Genomic DNA, 14,980 nt, shown 5'->3' with positions numbered 1-14,980 from the left:
TCTGTTCTCCAGGTGAGCACCCCCAGTGATGCCTTGGGTTTGAGCTTTTATATTTTTCAGAATTTCTGCTGCTTAGTGTGTAACTCTGAAACTTCATATGAGGTGTCAGTAAATTCTCTTTATAGGGTAGTTAGACAAAATAATTGTTTTCTAGCTAGAGAATCAAGGACAACTGGTACCCCAAAAGCAGAAAACCCAGCGAGGGAAAGGGGACAAGCCAGGGGGCTGAGACTCCATAGCCTGGGGCTGTGCTTGGATAATTGACCCCAATGTGTGGCTGAACCAAAACTTACCAAAGTGTAAAAACTTGTGATGGGGATCCAGCTTGGATTTGATTTGGGTGTAGCCCCGGCTGGGCTCTTGCACTGCCCAAACTGCATCCTGTCAATAAATACCAATTTTATTCCTTTTGCTCTGCCTAGCCTCAGTTCCAGCTCAGCCTTTCTGGGCTCTCCCAGCCTGTCTCCATAAAGGGTTTTCCAGCCCTGGGAGCATCTCTGGACTCTCTCCAGCAGCTCCACGCCCTCCCTGGGCAGGGGATGCCAGAGCTGGGCACGGGTGGGATCCCACCGGAGCGGGGCAGAATTTGGGGCGGCTGGGCGTGGTCTGGGGGCGTGGCCAAGGCCGATGGGGGCGTGGCTTTGATGTAATGGACGTGGCTCTGAGTGTGTGGGCGTGGTTATGGGGGTGGGCGTGGCTGTGTTTGCTATGGGCGTGGCTATGGGGTGGGTGGGCGTGGCCTGCCCATTAAAGGCGGGGCGGGGCGGGGCCTCGGGCCCTCAGGCGGCGGCGGCGGCGGCGGAGGCGGAGGAGGGGTGGGACCGGGTCGGGCTGGCACCGGACCGGGATCGGGACCCGAACTCCCGTAAGTGTTGCGGGGTTGGGCCGGGCGGAGGGAGACGTGTGGGAGGCTGGAGCGAGGGAGTGAGGCGGCACTTCCCCGCTCCCGAAATTCCCCGTTTGTTTGCAAAATCCGCGGTTTCCGGCATTTCCGCCTCTCCCGCGCTCTGCCCGGCCTCTGTGGGCGGGGGTCGGCTGTGAGGCTGCCGGCCCGGCCGGTCCCGGTGCCCTCGGCCCGGCTGCTGCTGCGGCCCTCACAGGTGGTTTTCCTGCTCTGCCGCGTGTGTTTGTGAGTCATTTCACCCAGCCGGGCTGGGTTTGGGAGCCGCTCCGCCGAGCCCCGGTGATGCTGTGGTGGTTTACGGGTCCTCTCGCAAAGGCCGGCGGTGTCACTGCGAGTTTGCACCTGGCTCTGCTGAGCCCTTGGGCGCTGCTGGCCTGGCAGCTGCCGGGTTCTTTTTGGAGCCTGACGTGAGCTAAAGGAGGTTTGTTACCCTTGCACATCCGAGGGGACAAGTTAATTATTAATTAATATGGGTGGAATCTGCTGAGCCTCAGTCCCTTTCCATCCCTGCCTCCAGTATTTGGCTGCTGAGGCCCTGGCACAGGTTGCCCAGAGAAGCTGTGGCTATCCCTGGAAGTGTCCCAAGCCAGGCTGGACAGGACTTTGAGCCACCTGGGCTAGTGGAAGGTGTCCCTACCCATGGCAGGGTGAGATGGGCTTCAAGGTCCCTTCCAACACCGAACCACTCGGTGCTTCCATGATTTGCTGGGCCCAAAAGGGGATGCAGCCACAGCCCTGTGGAGCCCTGGTGTGACAAAATCCTTGTGGCTGTTTTTCCCAGCACGATGGTCCCGGCAGCCGGCAGCCTTCCCCCGGACCAGGAGCCCCTGCTGGAGGATCCCGCGGGCAGCAGGTACAGCCGGCAGAAGCCAAGGGATCGCTGGCATGGTGCTTACGTGATATTTTTCCTCCTGGGCATCGGGTCCCTGCTGCCCTGGAATTTCTTCATCACGGCCAAGCACTACTGGAGGTACAAGCTGCAGAACTGCTCGGATGAGCCGGGCCCAGAGGGGCAGGCGGCCTCAGACCTGCGGGTGAGTGCTGCTTTTGAGGCAGAAAAAATAACCTGCTTTCCTTCCTAACTTGTTCAGTTTCCCCCCTCCACTTCCCCCACAAGGTAAGTGAGCATCCTCTAGGGTTTCACCTGCTGCAAACCAGAGGGAAAGGTTTATTTGGCATTTGTTTACAAATAGCTGCTTTGGATCATTTTGTGGTCTGCCTTTTACCTGTATTTGGACTTCTAAGTGTAAGGGTGAATCTAAAATAATAGAGATTAACTTTTCATAGGGTGATCTCTACAGTGCAAGGTGTCTTTGTGGTGGTCTTTTTTGTGTCCTTCATGATCTGGCAGGTGTGCCATGAGTATCTCCTTGCAGTGATCAACATCTGGCTTGTGGCATATGGAGTGAGGAGTTTGTCATGGGGTGATGGATTTCTGTCCCCAGAAATGCTGCTTTCTCTTGCTCCTCCTGCCACAGCAGGATTATGTCCCTGACAAAGCCATGGGTTGGTTTCGTCCTGGCTGGAAAAAGTGTTGGAGCCATGAGGCTGCATCACATCCTTATGGCAGAGCTTGTTCAGGTGGTTTGGGTGCTTTTTGTTTTTATATAAACACAGGGCCAGGTGTAATGCCTGCGTTTCCCCTCGGGTTTCTCACTCCAGTACAGCCACAGCTCTTTTAATTTTCATAGCTGTTAAGTGGCAGCTGCTTTTTTGATGGGCAGGAAGGGAAGTGCTAATACCAGGATGCTACAGGTATGCTGCTGTAAAGCAAGAAACTGAATTAAACTGATGGTGCCCCAGCTCCTGCATTGCCTGAAGAGAAAAATTATCTGTGTCTGTGCTAGTGAAGGTGCTCAGAGAGGGGTGAAAGGTGCTTTGTCACCACTTGGAGCCGTGTTCTCTCATATTCCCTGCATCCCACGTGTTCCTCACTGCCTCTGCATCACTGTGATCCTCTTGAAGAAAGCTGGGTTTAAGTCAAGTATGTTGAAGAAGGTGTTAGCTTGCACAGCTGTGCTCCTGGCTGCATCAGCCTTTCTTTGCTGGAAAGGTGTTTCTCCTCTTCCTGATACTTTTTCCTCTCTCCAAGGAAAAGCTGCCCCTCTGACTGACAGCCTGCTCCTGGCTCCAGCCTTTTCACTGCTGCTAATTTCATGCCCCGTGCTCAGTAACACTCCAGTGCCTTCAACCACTGTCACACACCTGCATTCCTTGCCCAGCTGCCAAGTGTGGGCTGGAGCAGAATTGAAACAACTTTGCAAAAGCATCTTGTGTCAGATTTGCCACCACTACGCTTCTTTGTCCTGGTTTGTGGCTTTTTAAGGCATCGTGGCAGTGTGTCTGAAGTTCCTATGGGGTTAAACGCTTCCATTGTGTGCCTCAGCTCCGTGGCTGAGGGACCTGGGTGTGGGAGGAAGATGTCAGGTGTGCTTTGGGGTTCATTTTAAGGGCTCAGCAGAAAGGGAGAAGAGCTAGGGATATCCTGCAGTGCCAAAAATGAAAGCATATCTTTCACGTGAATACCCAAGGAGGGAGAAGAGTTGCCATTGGAGATGGATTAAAACCCAACAAGCAGGAGAGAGGAGTATGGAACCTGGTATTTTCCACTGGTCCAGGCATGGATTAAATTTGCCACCCACCATTCTGCTGCTGCATTAAAAGTGTGGTGCAAGGGCTCTGAAGTACTTGCCCAATTCTCTTCTCACTGCTGGTGTGAGCCCATTTGCTGGGGATGAATGAATAAATATTCATTTATTGGGATGTTCAAAACGCAGCATCTCTGCTGGGTTACTTTGAGTGCACTTCTGCTTGGTGCAAAGCACTACAAAGTCATTTTTCCTCCCCAGAAGCAGAAGCAAATTAACTTGGAAGTTTACTGAGTATCCCCAGGGTGGTTTGGAGGTTTGTTTCAAGTAGGTGGGTAAATAAGCTGGAGTTCTAGCAGCCAGCCTTTGCATTTTGCTTTGTCTTTTCTCCTGTGATTCCATCCTGTGGCCACAGAGCTTTGAGCCCCCTGCTTGGCTGAGCTGGTGCCATAAGCACAGGTATTTAAGTTTCTGCCTATCTGGACCCTCTAGGAGTGATTATTAAATATCCTGTTGCTTCTAGTGAAGCTCCTGATAGGGAAGAAGAGGCAAACGTGCTTGTAAATTGATTAAAAATGATGCAAAGCTGTAAAAAATAATGAACTGGGCAGAGAAAAACCTGCCAAGTGCCTTCTCTTGGTTGGATGTGGTGATACCCCATCTCTGTAGCTGGATAAGTGCAGAAAATGAAAACCTGTCGTGATAGGGGTGGACATGTAGGTCATGCTCCTCTTTGTGTGCATTGTCCTACCTGCTGGCTGAGATTCCTGCAGAAAAGAAATGGGATTAAGCCCCTCGAGGGCAGGAGAGGGAGCAGACATGCTTTGATGGTGCACAGCACCGTGGCAGCCATTTCTTTCACTGTTTATTTCTTTCCTTCTCAATGTATGTCCCTGATTTCCTGAAATAGCCCAGGGCTTTGGGAGGGCAAATCCCAGAATTCCCATTGCCCTGAGCAATTTGCACCGTGGGCTACACTAAAACAAGGTGGACACCTGCACCCATAACTCCCTGTTGTGTCGTATTCAAGACCTGAAATTCCTGTGGTGTTCCCCCCTACCGTGTTTCTTTTTTTTCCTGGCAGGACTATTTTGAGAGTTACATCTCCATTGCTTCCACCGTGCCCTCAGTGCTGTGCCTGATTGGAAACTTCCTGCTTGTCAACAAGTAAGTGCTGCTCTGATCCCAAGTGCCTGAGCCATGTTTCTCCCTGGCTTTGTTCTTGTCTTCTTTCCACCTGCCCATCTTTCAGGGGGAGACCATGGGCTCAGCCTCCCTGTGCAGCCAAAATTCCCCTCCTTGTCCCTGCCTGAGTTGCAGCCAGCTGAGATGAAGTGGGAGAAGCACTGCAGTTGGCTTGAGTAAATAAATTCCTAATGAATTCCTTGGTTAATTGCTTGGAAACAGTCTTCCCTCTTAAAAAATACCTTTATTGTCATCAACAAAAGCCAAGCTCATTCAGGTAGGAGCAACACCAGCTCTTGAACTGGGATAAGAAATGGACCAGCTGCACCTTATTGCAAGCTTGGCTTAAATCTCAAATCTTCATTTGTACCCTTCCTTATCCCACATCAAACTCCTGCGTGCCTGCAGGCACGGGTTTTGGTGCCTAATCTCCAGATTTTCCAGCTCCCTGCCTCGCTGCTTCCTCCTCTCCTCCCACCTCTCTTTGCTTTCTCTGCCCTTTCTGCCTGCACGGGAGTTGTGCTCCCATCGAGCCTTCACGTTGTGGTTTGAAACGCCAACTTCTTCCCCTTGTCCCCAGGGTTCCTGCCAGTGTCCGGATCCTGTCCTCCCTCTTTGTCATGCTGGCCGTTTTCCTGGTGATCACGGTGCTGGTGAAGGTGGACACGTCCTCCTGGACCACGCCCTTCTTTGCCCTCACCGTGGGCTGCGTGGCTGTGGTCAGCAGCGCCTCCACTGTCTTCTCCAGCAGCATCTTCGGCCTGAGCAGCTGCTTCCCCATGAGGAACCTGCAGGCTCTGATCTCAGGTTGGGTGATCCCATTGTGCTCTTGGACTGTCCCTGCTCGGCTCCGTGGTTTTCTCTCTCCTGCCTCTGGGGTTTTGTCATGTGGGGTTTGTTTTAGAAGCTTAACTTTGGTTTAATGATAAAGGGAAGTTGCTGAAGGAGAAACTTGCTCGGTCACATGAGCTTTGGTTTCTGTAAATAGCCACAGACTGACCCTGGAGAGCTGCTGGGTGCAGGGAGAAGGGAGGGAAGGAGATGCCACCTCCTGCCCTGCCATTTCCAGCAGAGGGATCTGCAGCTTTGCTTGTCTGCTCTTTTCTGATCAGTATTTTCATGAGTGATGAGGGGCAGCTTGGGAGCTGTGAGTGATGAGCTCCCTGGAGCTTTGATAACATTATAAATGTGCTGTGGAATGGTTGACAAACCAAGAGGAGAAGGGGGGGAAAAAAATAAGGATGGTGAGATTTTTTTTCCTGGGGCCAAGACAGGAGTGTATTAATGAGTTTATCTCAGAGAAGGAAAGTGCCACATCCCTGAGATGGCATTCCTGCTGCCAGGGGCTTGAATTCCCATCTGGGGGAGTGCAGAAGAGAGGTTGATTATGTGTGCCAGTGGAAAGCTAGGTTTGGACTTTTTTCTGCAGGAGTGGGCACCTGCAGGCCCAGCAGGCTGGATCCCATCCTGACCCCTGTGCTGTGTTGGAAGGGGGTGCAGGATGGCACCTGAGGTGTGGGAATGGAGAGGAGCTGGTTTGTGCAGCTGCACCCCGAGGCGGGTGTGGGGCAGGGCCTGAGCTGTGTCCCCTGTGCGTGCCAGAAGAGCTCCTGGGCTGCCCCTCCTGCTCTCTCTGTCCCTCACTGTGCCCACCTCTGTCCCCACACGCAGGCCAGGCCATGGGTGGCACCATCAGTGCCGTGGCCTCTGTGATAGACCTGGCAGCAGCAGCCGATGTCACCGACAGCGCCCTGGCCTATTTCCTCACTGCTGACATCTTCATCGTCATCTGCATCATGGTGTACCTGCTCCTGCCCAGGCTGGAGTACTCCAGGTGAGTGCCAGCCTGCCAGGGGCATCCTGTGGGGGGATTGCAGTGGGATTGCAGGGGGATTACTGGGGAATCACTGGGGAATCCTCGCTGTGCTGGTCCCTGGCCTGTCACACCGTCGGCCACGCTTCCCCTTTCACCGAAACCACAGGCTGAAACTGGGTGCGTGCTGAGTTTCTGTCAAGCTCTCCCAGGGCTGCTGGTGCTCCCAAAATGTGTGGAGTCAGCAGAGAGCCCTAATCTGGAGGCAGCCAACCACGAGTGTCCCCACATCGTGTGTGTGTATGTGTGACCCACTGGTCTGGTTGGTGCTTGTAGGCCCCAAGTGCCTGCATGCAGTAGGGTGCCCTCTGAGAACGCTGAGGGTGCAGGGGGATGGTGGGTCTGCAAGGGTCCCTTTTCTCCAAATGCCAGTTGCATTCCCCTCATGTTTCCCTCTATCTCTTTCTCCAGGTATTACCTGAGCAGCCAGAAGGAGAGCCCCTCTCTGGTCACTGTGCCCCCCGACAGCCCCGTGGAGGACGAGGCACAGCCAGGAGGTAGCACAAATTCCTCCTTCCTCACCAAAAGTGCTGGAATCCCCCCACTCCGCCCCATCCTGCAGAAGACCGCCCTCCTGGGCTTCTGCCTCTTCTACGTCTTCTTCATCTCCATCATCATCTTCCCTTCCCTCTCCTCCAACATTGAGTCTGTCAGCAAATCCTCGGGAAGCCCGTGGAGCACCAAATACTTCACGCCCCTCACGTGTTTCCTCCTGTACAACTTTGCTGACTGGTGTGGGAGGCAGGTCACTGCCTGGATCCAGGTGCCTGGCCCCAAGAGCAAACTGCTGCCTGCCCTTGTCCTCCTCAGAACCATCTTCCTCCCTCTCTTCATCCTCAGCAACTACCAGCCCCGGGCTCACATCCGGACCGTGGTGTTCAACCAGGACTTCTACCCCGTGGTCTTCACGGCGCTGCTGGGGCTCAGCAACGGCTACCTGGGCACGCTGGTCATGGTCTATGGCCCCAAAATCGTGCCCAAAGAGCTGGCTGAGGCAGCAGGGGTGGTGATGACCTTTTACCTCGTGCTGGGGCTGGCTCTGGGCTCTGCCTGTGCTGTTTTCGTGGTGCACCTCGTGTAGAGGGGCGGGAAGAGGAGGAGGAGGATGCCCTCGGTTTGTGGAGCTGCTGTTGGGTATTTAGGGTTTGGGTTTTTTCCCAAAAAAAGTCAGGTAGCCTGTGGTTTTACCTGAATTGGGAGGGGGGGGTAGCTGCATCCAGGGGGGGATGCAGAGGAAAAGTCTCCCTTCTGGGAAGGGGCATCCCCTGTGCTTGGGAAGGTTCTGTCAGACATTGTCGCTCCCCAATTTAATGGAGCAGGGACCAAAACAGCTTCACCTTCCCCAGGGAACTCAGGGAAGCACCAGGGATGCAGGGATACCATCCCTTACCCTTGTGCTATGGTTTTAAGCTAAACCCAGGGTTTTTGGGGGCACTTTGGGTTTTACTGCCACACTGTTATGAGTTCAGCCCTTCAGAGGTTGGGTGGTCTTTGAGGGGATCACCCCTCACCAAGCTGTGATGGTGGTGTTGAACTAAAAGGGATTTGAGCCCTGGAGCACCTTCACACAACTTAGGGAAGCGAGTAGCAGCTGCCCCAGGGATCAGGGCACAGTTTTGCACAGATTTCATACAATCATTGCACAAAAAAAAATATATATATATATGAGGGAAACCGTTCCACTTGGAATTTTGCTTGCTTTAATTTTTCCATGTAAAACTGAATTGAGGGATCGTCTACCTCCTAGCATGGTGCCACTGGTGTTGGGGACTATTCCCTGGCCAAGCTGAGAGGAGCATTTTTCCTGCTGTGACTGTGGTGTGACCCCCAGGGAAGGTGAAATGCTGAGTGGGCCTAACCTGTGGCTTTTAAGGTGTCTTCAGTCTGAGTTCAGAGAGCTCTGTGAGAGCCAGGGAGAGCTATGAGACAGGCCCTGGTGTGAGGTTCACAGCAGAAATCTGGTTAATTCATGTAGACAGGCACCATATGGCCTCCAGATGTTTTCAGAGGGGTGAGCTACTGTGACACCCAAAAATATGGCCCACCCAAAGAAGACTGGCTTTTAAAGTCATTTAAACTCCCATATGCCAGCACAGCCTGGGCTCAATCCGATTATTGTATTTATATTCTCAAATTGGCTGGATTTATGGTCTAGAAGAGGTGAACTGATAAGCAAGGGTGTAAAGGCAGAGCTTGGCAGTGCAGTGATGCCTCAGAGATGCTGTCTGTGGAAATTAATTCCTTTAAGACTGGGTTAGGAGCAGCTGCTCCATTACTGGGATCCTCTCTCAGCACCTTGCCCACGTGTAGTGGTGGAGCTGCTGGGTGTGGGGCTCTGCTGGGAGAACAGCAGGATCCTTGGTGGTTGTGCCCATGGTGGGGTTCTCTATGGTGGACATGGGGTTTTTTTACATAAATCCTTTCCAGTGTTTAGTTTGGGCTCTTGGCAATACACACACACAGTTTTGCTCTCTGATTTTTATTTCAGTGTAAAATCCAGACACGAGTGGGAAATCTGTTGGGTGTGCAGTAGTGAGGAGCAGCTTTATGGGATGTGTGGGCTCTTAATCCTGTCCCTTTGGTGGGTTTGGAGCCCTTTGGCCTCCAGCACTTGGCCAGGGACTGCCCTGACCCCTGTGAAGGCTCACCCAAGGGTTGGGATGCTGGGAGCCTCTCTTGGGGGTCAGGCTCCTGTTGTCTCCCTGGTGCTGGAATAATGCAGCAGTTGGTCAAAAAGCCCAACCCAATTTGGTGCTGGCAACCAAAAAGTCCCTTTGTGGCCTTCAACTTGTTCATTTTCCCCCAGTCCAAGGAATGATGGGATTCATCAGCTTGGTTTTTTACTGCTTTGCATCTCTGCTCTTCCTCTCTGTGTTACAGACCAAATTCCTCTGGAGGGAGAACTTAATTATCTGGTACCATTGCTAATAAAGATAATTCTTGATCCTGTGCAACTGCTGGTGTCTGGAATAATTTCTCTTGGAGATGCACTGATGCATGCAGTTTTAGCTTGCATTTTTTCCTTCTGGTCATCCTTCTCTCCCAGCTTGGATTGTAAACTCAGAGAAATCCCTGGCACAGACTGGGTGAAGAAACCCTGAGATCACTGCTTTGAGAGCACAGTTATTCCCAGTGGAATATCCCCAAAGGACATGCAGGTAGGTGTGGAAAGCATTCCTGTGGTGGGGGGGAGTGAGCAAAAAGGGGAATTATCCTTTGGTTTTTGGTGGCATGCAGCTAAGGATGGTTAATAAATGATGGGGGAAAATCAATACAGATGCAAATTGGGCAAGAGCTAGGTCTGGGCATAAAGCAGGGAATGCTGGTGGGAATGCTAGGATATGGGGGTGGATGCTGCCAGGCCTCTGAGCCATGAGCTGTGGGTGATCCCCCCGCAGAAGGAGAGGGATAATTTATAGGGAGTTGCACAAAACAGCAGGAAAGTCATCACAGTGCCTGGGAGAAACTCCATCTGCTGCTCGGTGTGGGCCATACCAAGGAGCTCCAGGTAAGGAAAAGTGGGATGAGGAGGGAAATGATGGTGAAGGCTGCTGGGTCTGGGGTGCATCACAACGCAGCCACATCTTGTGCCTGGGTGGGTTGAGTTTGGAGCTAGGTAATCATCACAGCCCCTTCCAACCCAAATTTATTCCAGGATCTTCTTATCTATGATAAATGCATCTTTGATAGCAAAAGCAGCCCAGTTCCCAGGGCTGGAATGATGCTCTAGCCAGGAGGAACAGTGCAGGGATCCAAACCTGCTTTGTGACACGGAGCTGGGAGATGACACTGCCCTCTAGTTCTCCAAGAGCTTCACAGGAGGGAGCTGCTCCCCAGAACTGCAGAGTTCCAGAGAAAGACCCTGGGTGTGGGCAGGGCTGGAGCTGAGCTGGGTCTTTGTGTCTTCCTCACCAGCCTAAAAATGCATTCCCAGATTTTGTTTCTCAGCCAGCAGGGTTGTTTTTCCCCATCTCCCAGCTGAGGAAGGTGGGTGTTGGTCTGTCTGGCACAGGGCTTGGCCCCCTCTCATCTGTGAATGTAAAACGAGCCGTGCAGAATTCCTGCATTGCAGAATTCCTGAGGGTGAGCCCATGATGTGAAACGGGGTCAGACACAAATCCCTGTGTGGTGCCCAGCACTGCTGGCACTGTGACCCAGGGTTTGGAGAGCCCCAGCACAGAGGGGATGCTGTGCCTGCCCCACGCTGCCTTTTCCAGCAGCCTTTGGAGTTAAATCCGACTGGCCAAGGGGAAAGGCAAGCTGGGAACTGGCAAGGCAGCAGGGTGCAAGGGAGGAGGAGAAGAAGGGATGAAAGGGCACAAAGCAGAGGAGATGCATCTGCTGCATCTTCTGCTCAAAGGAAACCAACTGAGCCTGTGCCTGACCTGGTTCTGTCCCCTCTGCGGTGCCAGCTCGCCCTCCTTGCTTCAGAGCTGGACCAGGTTGAGTGTTTTGGAATTGGGGGCTTTGAAGCAAACAAATGTGCTGGAGGAGGAAAGGGAATTTTTGTTATGGAGCTACGAACCTCTGCCACCCCCTTGTTATCCTTCAGCAACACCTTGGTGGTGGCCAAAAAGCAGAGCAGGAACAAGATGGTCTTTTGAACCCAAACCATTCCATGATCCCACGAAACACAAGTGGTCCCTGGGGGCTTGGGAAGGGCCATCACCCTCAGCAGATGAGCTGAGCTGATCCTGCCCTTTCCAAGGGTGCCCCAGAGGAAAGAAACAAACCTTGGCTTTGAAACCTTGCCAGCCAGCTGCAGGCTTGCCCGGCTGCTGTTCTCCTTTTACATGTTTTATGGAGTAATTTGTACTATATTTACACAGCAGTGATAAACAGTTTTTAAAATGGAAGCAAAGAAAACGCTGCTGGATGAATTGTTACAAAAAAGCCCTGTTTGCCATTCCAGCAGGGGGAAAAAAAAAAAGGGATAAAAATCACCATCCTAGGGACATGCTGTTCATCAGATCTGGGTATTTTTTCCCTTGATTTGTGTGCCTAATGTGAGCAGAAGAAGTCGCAGATGCATGCTGAATTCTGCAGGGAACATATGCATGCATTTAAATCATTTACAGCATTTACTGGTGCAATTGTAAAGCACATTATTTTTCTGCATTCGTAATTAGGCTCCAAACAGATGGTGAAGGACTGTAGCTCCTGATTAGACAGGCTTGTGCTCTGTTGGACGGCGCTGCGAGAACAAACCGAGATGAGAAACTTTTTTCCTCCTAATTTATCGCTCCAGGGCGGGGGAGCGCAGGAGCCGGGGCTGCCTGAAATTCCAGCGTGCCCGGAGCAGGGGCTGGGCAGAGCTGTGCCATCCCTCCTGCTGATGGATGGGACTCATTTCCCAGCTCCTCTTCCATCCCAGATTTTGTGACCGCGGCTCGGGACACCCGGCAGGGCTGGATGGAACAGTGACAAACGCCTTCGAAACGAAGCAGGAGCTTGGAAGGGTTTTTAAAGCAGGAGCTGGGAGGTGAGAAGGGTTTTTAAAGCAGGAGCAAACTCAGGGATCGTGGCTGTGTCGGAGGAACGATCCCACCTCCCTGGCCCCGGCTCTGCAATTTTTGCCACCCTTGGCTAGATGGGGGACAACTTTCCCCTTCTCCTGGGGACAACCTTGAGCCTTAAACAGCATCACTGGTCCCTCGCACTCACCTTCGTCCCAGCAGCCCAGAAATCCCTCTTTTATTGTCACCCTGCTGTCCCCTACTCACACAAGGGATGATTTATCCGGTGTTATTTGCCCTTCTTCCCACAGTTTCTTCTTTTCCTGGCTTGCCTCCTTAAATCACAAACGTGTGGATCAAAACGTGTTAAACGAGAGGCAACTGGAAGAGCAGAGCAGGCAGAAGAGGAGCACGGTGAGAACCACGGGGCTGGAATTTGTGATTATGGGTGAACAGCACAGGAGCCCCCCAGGATTCCCTTGAGGCAGCAGCGTGACCAAAATTCCTTTGTGTTTTGTCCAAAAATTCCTTTGTGTCCCCTTTGCTGGTGCCCCCAGGGCTGGTAGTCACCTTCTCTTTTTCAAGGTTTTTCTCTTGCTGCTTCAACTGAGTTAGCAGCCAGGTCAAACACAGGTGGGCTGGCCAGGAGGGAGCTCATCTTCCACCTGGCACAGCCCTCTGGTGTTCCCTGACCCCAAACAGGGAACGAACATCCCGAACATCACCCTGCGGGGAAGGTGGCCCAGCCCAGGGGGTGATGACAGGGGACATGGGAAAGGCTGGGGATTCTCGGAGCCTGCTCATGGATTCTCCGTGCCTGTAGATGGCACCTTTTCCTCTGCTGAGGGAGGAAGAATAAACCGAGGGGAAGGAAAAAAAAACAAAAAAACCCAAGCTGGTGAGGCAGGGCTCAGAGCTAAGGAGAAAGGTGCTTCAGGTGTGTGGCATGAGGTGGCCCAGGGCAGTCCCACAGTTGTCCCCTCTCACTGTGGCTGCTGTGGATTCAGATCACCTGGGTCATCACTGAACCCTCCCCGAGTTCACAAACATTGCCCATCACTAGGAAATCACAAGGGCTGAGGGAAAAGTGCTTCCAGCTGCACAGAGAGTTGCTCCAAAGGTTTTGGGTTTTTTTTTCCCCCCCACCCTGATTAACCCTTTGTGGACCTAACACACTCAGCCTCTGTCTGCTCTGGGTGCTCCTAACAGGGGACAGGTCCTGCTGGCTCCACTTTGGGCTGCACAGGGAGACAATTCTGCAAGCAGGCTGCTTTGGGGTCTGCAGAGCTTCAGGGCTTCAGCCAGGTCCTGCAAGGCTTTTTTGAGGCTCATCAAAATCACTTTGATCCTTCCTGCCGTGTGTTATCACCACAGGAATGCCTGGTGGCTCACCTGGACCCACCTGTAGGCACAAGCTGCGAAATCCCTGAGGAATTCCCACAGAATTAGGTCTGTGCCATAAAGGTGAGCCCAGTTTCTGCCCTTCCTGCTGTCTCCATAAGATCACCTTACAAAGATGCAATTTGAAACCCAGTATGTCTGTATTTCTAAGGGGGGGGGGGGAAAAACCAAACCAAAACAAACCCAGCTGCTCTTTCAGTGCTTTTCTTCTTCAGAGAGAGAATTCCAGCAATTCCTTAACTTTGCTCGGTTTTCTCACCAGCCTCCTTCTCTCATAAATTCCTAAACAAACAGCGTGATCCTAATATTGGCCCTAAAATTCCGTGTGAAATGGACCTGGAAATTAATTTCACACCGAAAAAGCCAGCTCACTGTCAGCCACAGCACAGGTGGTCGAAAAGAGAACTCCAAGGTGGCTCTACAAATTAATTCTGTGACTCGGATGAGAGGGCAGCAGGAAGGGAGCTGCCTCCCTCACCCCACCATCCCAACCCATCCTGCACCGTGGGGTGCTGGAAAGCTGTGGGAGAGGGAGGATGTCACCATTCCCTGGGGTTTGTGATCTGGGGGGGGGGGGGGGGGAACAAAATCACTTCCAAAAAAGTGGAAGCAGGGGGGCATGGACTGTTTTTTCCCTGAGCAAAAAAAACCCCATCCCTGTGCTTTTACACTGGTTTTATTTACTGGGGAAAAAAAAAAAAAAATAGGATGGTAGTTTGGGGAAGCACTTCCAGGGACCTTTGTGGGAGACTCCTGGGGAAAAGGAGTCGTGAAGAAATGACTGATGGCACAATATTGTACGGGCTGGCTGTCAGGCAGTGATGTCTGTGCAGACCCTGGAGCCTGTGGCAGAACGTGGTCCAGGGCAAGCAGAGGTAATTCAGCGCTTCAGCAAGGCAGGATTCTGCACGTGTCCGTGTTTCACCTGTTTTCCGTGTGATATTTCATCCATTTAGAGACAAACAGCGATCCCAGCTCTCACGGAGGAAGGCAGGCAGAGCAGCGAGACACCGTGGGGAGAGCTGGATGCGGGAATGCTCCGTGGCTGGATGGAAAATGAGAGGGGGAGAAGCCCTGCAGTACAATTTCAAGGTTGAGTGAGTGGTGCCAGGAGGCTGTGAAAGGCTCTGCTGAGCTGCTCTGTGTTCACAGGCAGGATGGAGAAGGGAGGTCACGGGATCTGCCTCCAAAAAAATCAGGTTTGCCTGTAATGAGTCTGTGGAGAAAGGCTGGGATAGCCTAAGGGAGGTCAGCCCAGCCCTGCAGCTCCCAGCTTTGGGCTTGGTGTTAATTATGATCCCAGGAGCAACTGGGGGCATCTCTGCTCACAAAGCATCACTTTCTTCTTTTCCCAGCTCTGAGCCCCTGGAAAGGCTCATCCCCCATAGTCTGGGTATCAGAGTACCATGGATTTTTCCAAACAGGAGCTTGGGAACATCAGCTCAGTGAGCTGGCCCTGCCTGATTGAAACTGACCCTGACAGGGAGGTACAGATCACAAAATACTGAATTCCTGCGTGTTCTGTGAACCCAGGCACTGAAATCCTCTCCTCCTCCATGGGAAAGGCTGCAGC

At 52.5% G+C, this 14,980-nt stretch overlaps 1 protein-coding gene across 1 annotated transcript; it reads left to right on the top strand.

Moving 5' to 3' along the window:
• Positions 1-821: 821 nt before the first annotated feature.
• SLC29A3 (solute carrier family 29 member 3) lies at positions 822-9,504 on the top strand. The gene is made up of 6 exons (XM_014883335.2): positions 822-865; positions 1,686-1,938; positions 4,577-4,659; positions 5,258-5,484; positions 6,349-6,511; positions 6,962-9,504. Exons 2-6 carry the CDS (start codon positions 1,690-1,692, stop codon positions 7,629-7,631), a joined length of 1,392 nt encoding a protein of 463 aa, XP_014738821.2. The 5' UTR covers positions 822-865; positions 1,686-1,689; the 3' UTR covers positions 7,632-9,504.
• The last annotated feature ends 5,476 nt before the right edge of the window (positions 9,505-14,980 follow it).

Source organism: Sturnus vulgaris, chromosome 8 (genome assembly GCF_052056855.1).
Source record: "Sturnus vulgaris isolate bStuVul1 chromosome 8, bStuVul1.hap1, whole genome shotgun sequence".
NCBI classification, from domain to species: domain Eukaryota; kingdom Metazoa; phylum Chordata; class Aves; order Passeriformes; family Sturnidae; genus Sturnus; species Sturnus vulgaris.
The sequence above is the reverse complement of the archived record's forward strand: the minus strand, read 5'-3'. Positions and strand labels throughout refer to the sequence as shown.

What these genes read in the sequence shown, in the direction of transcription:
- SLC29A3 (XM_014883335.2), top strand. Translation starts at nt 1,690, where the DNA reads ATGGTCCCGGCAGCCGGCAGCCTTCCCCCGGACCAGGAGCCCCTGCTG. An exon ending in AGGCGGCCTCAGACCTGCGG is followed by an intron (nt 1,939 to 4,576) that starts GTGAGTGCTGCT and finishes TTTTCCTGGCAG; the next exon opens with GACTATTTTGAGAGTTACAT. An exon ending in CCTGCAGGCTCTGATCTCAG is followed by an intron (nt 5,485 to 6,348) that starts GTTGGGTGATCC and finishes CCCCACACGCAG; the next exon opens with GCCAGGCCATGGGTGGCACC.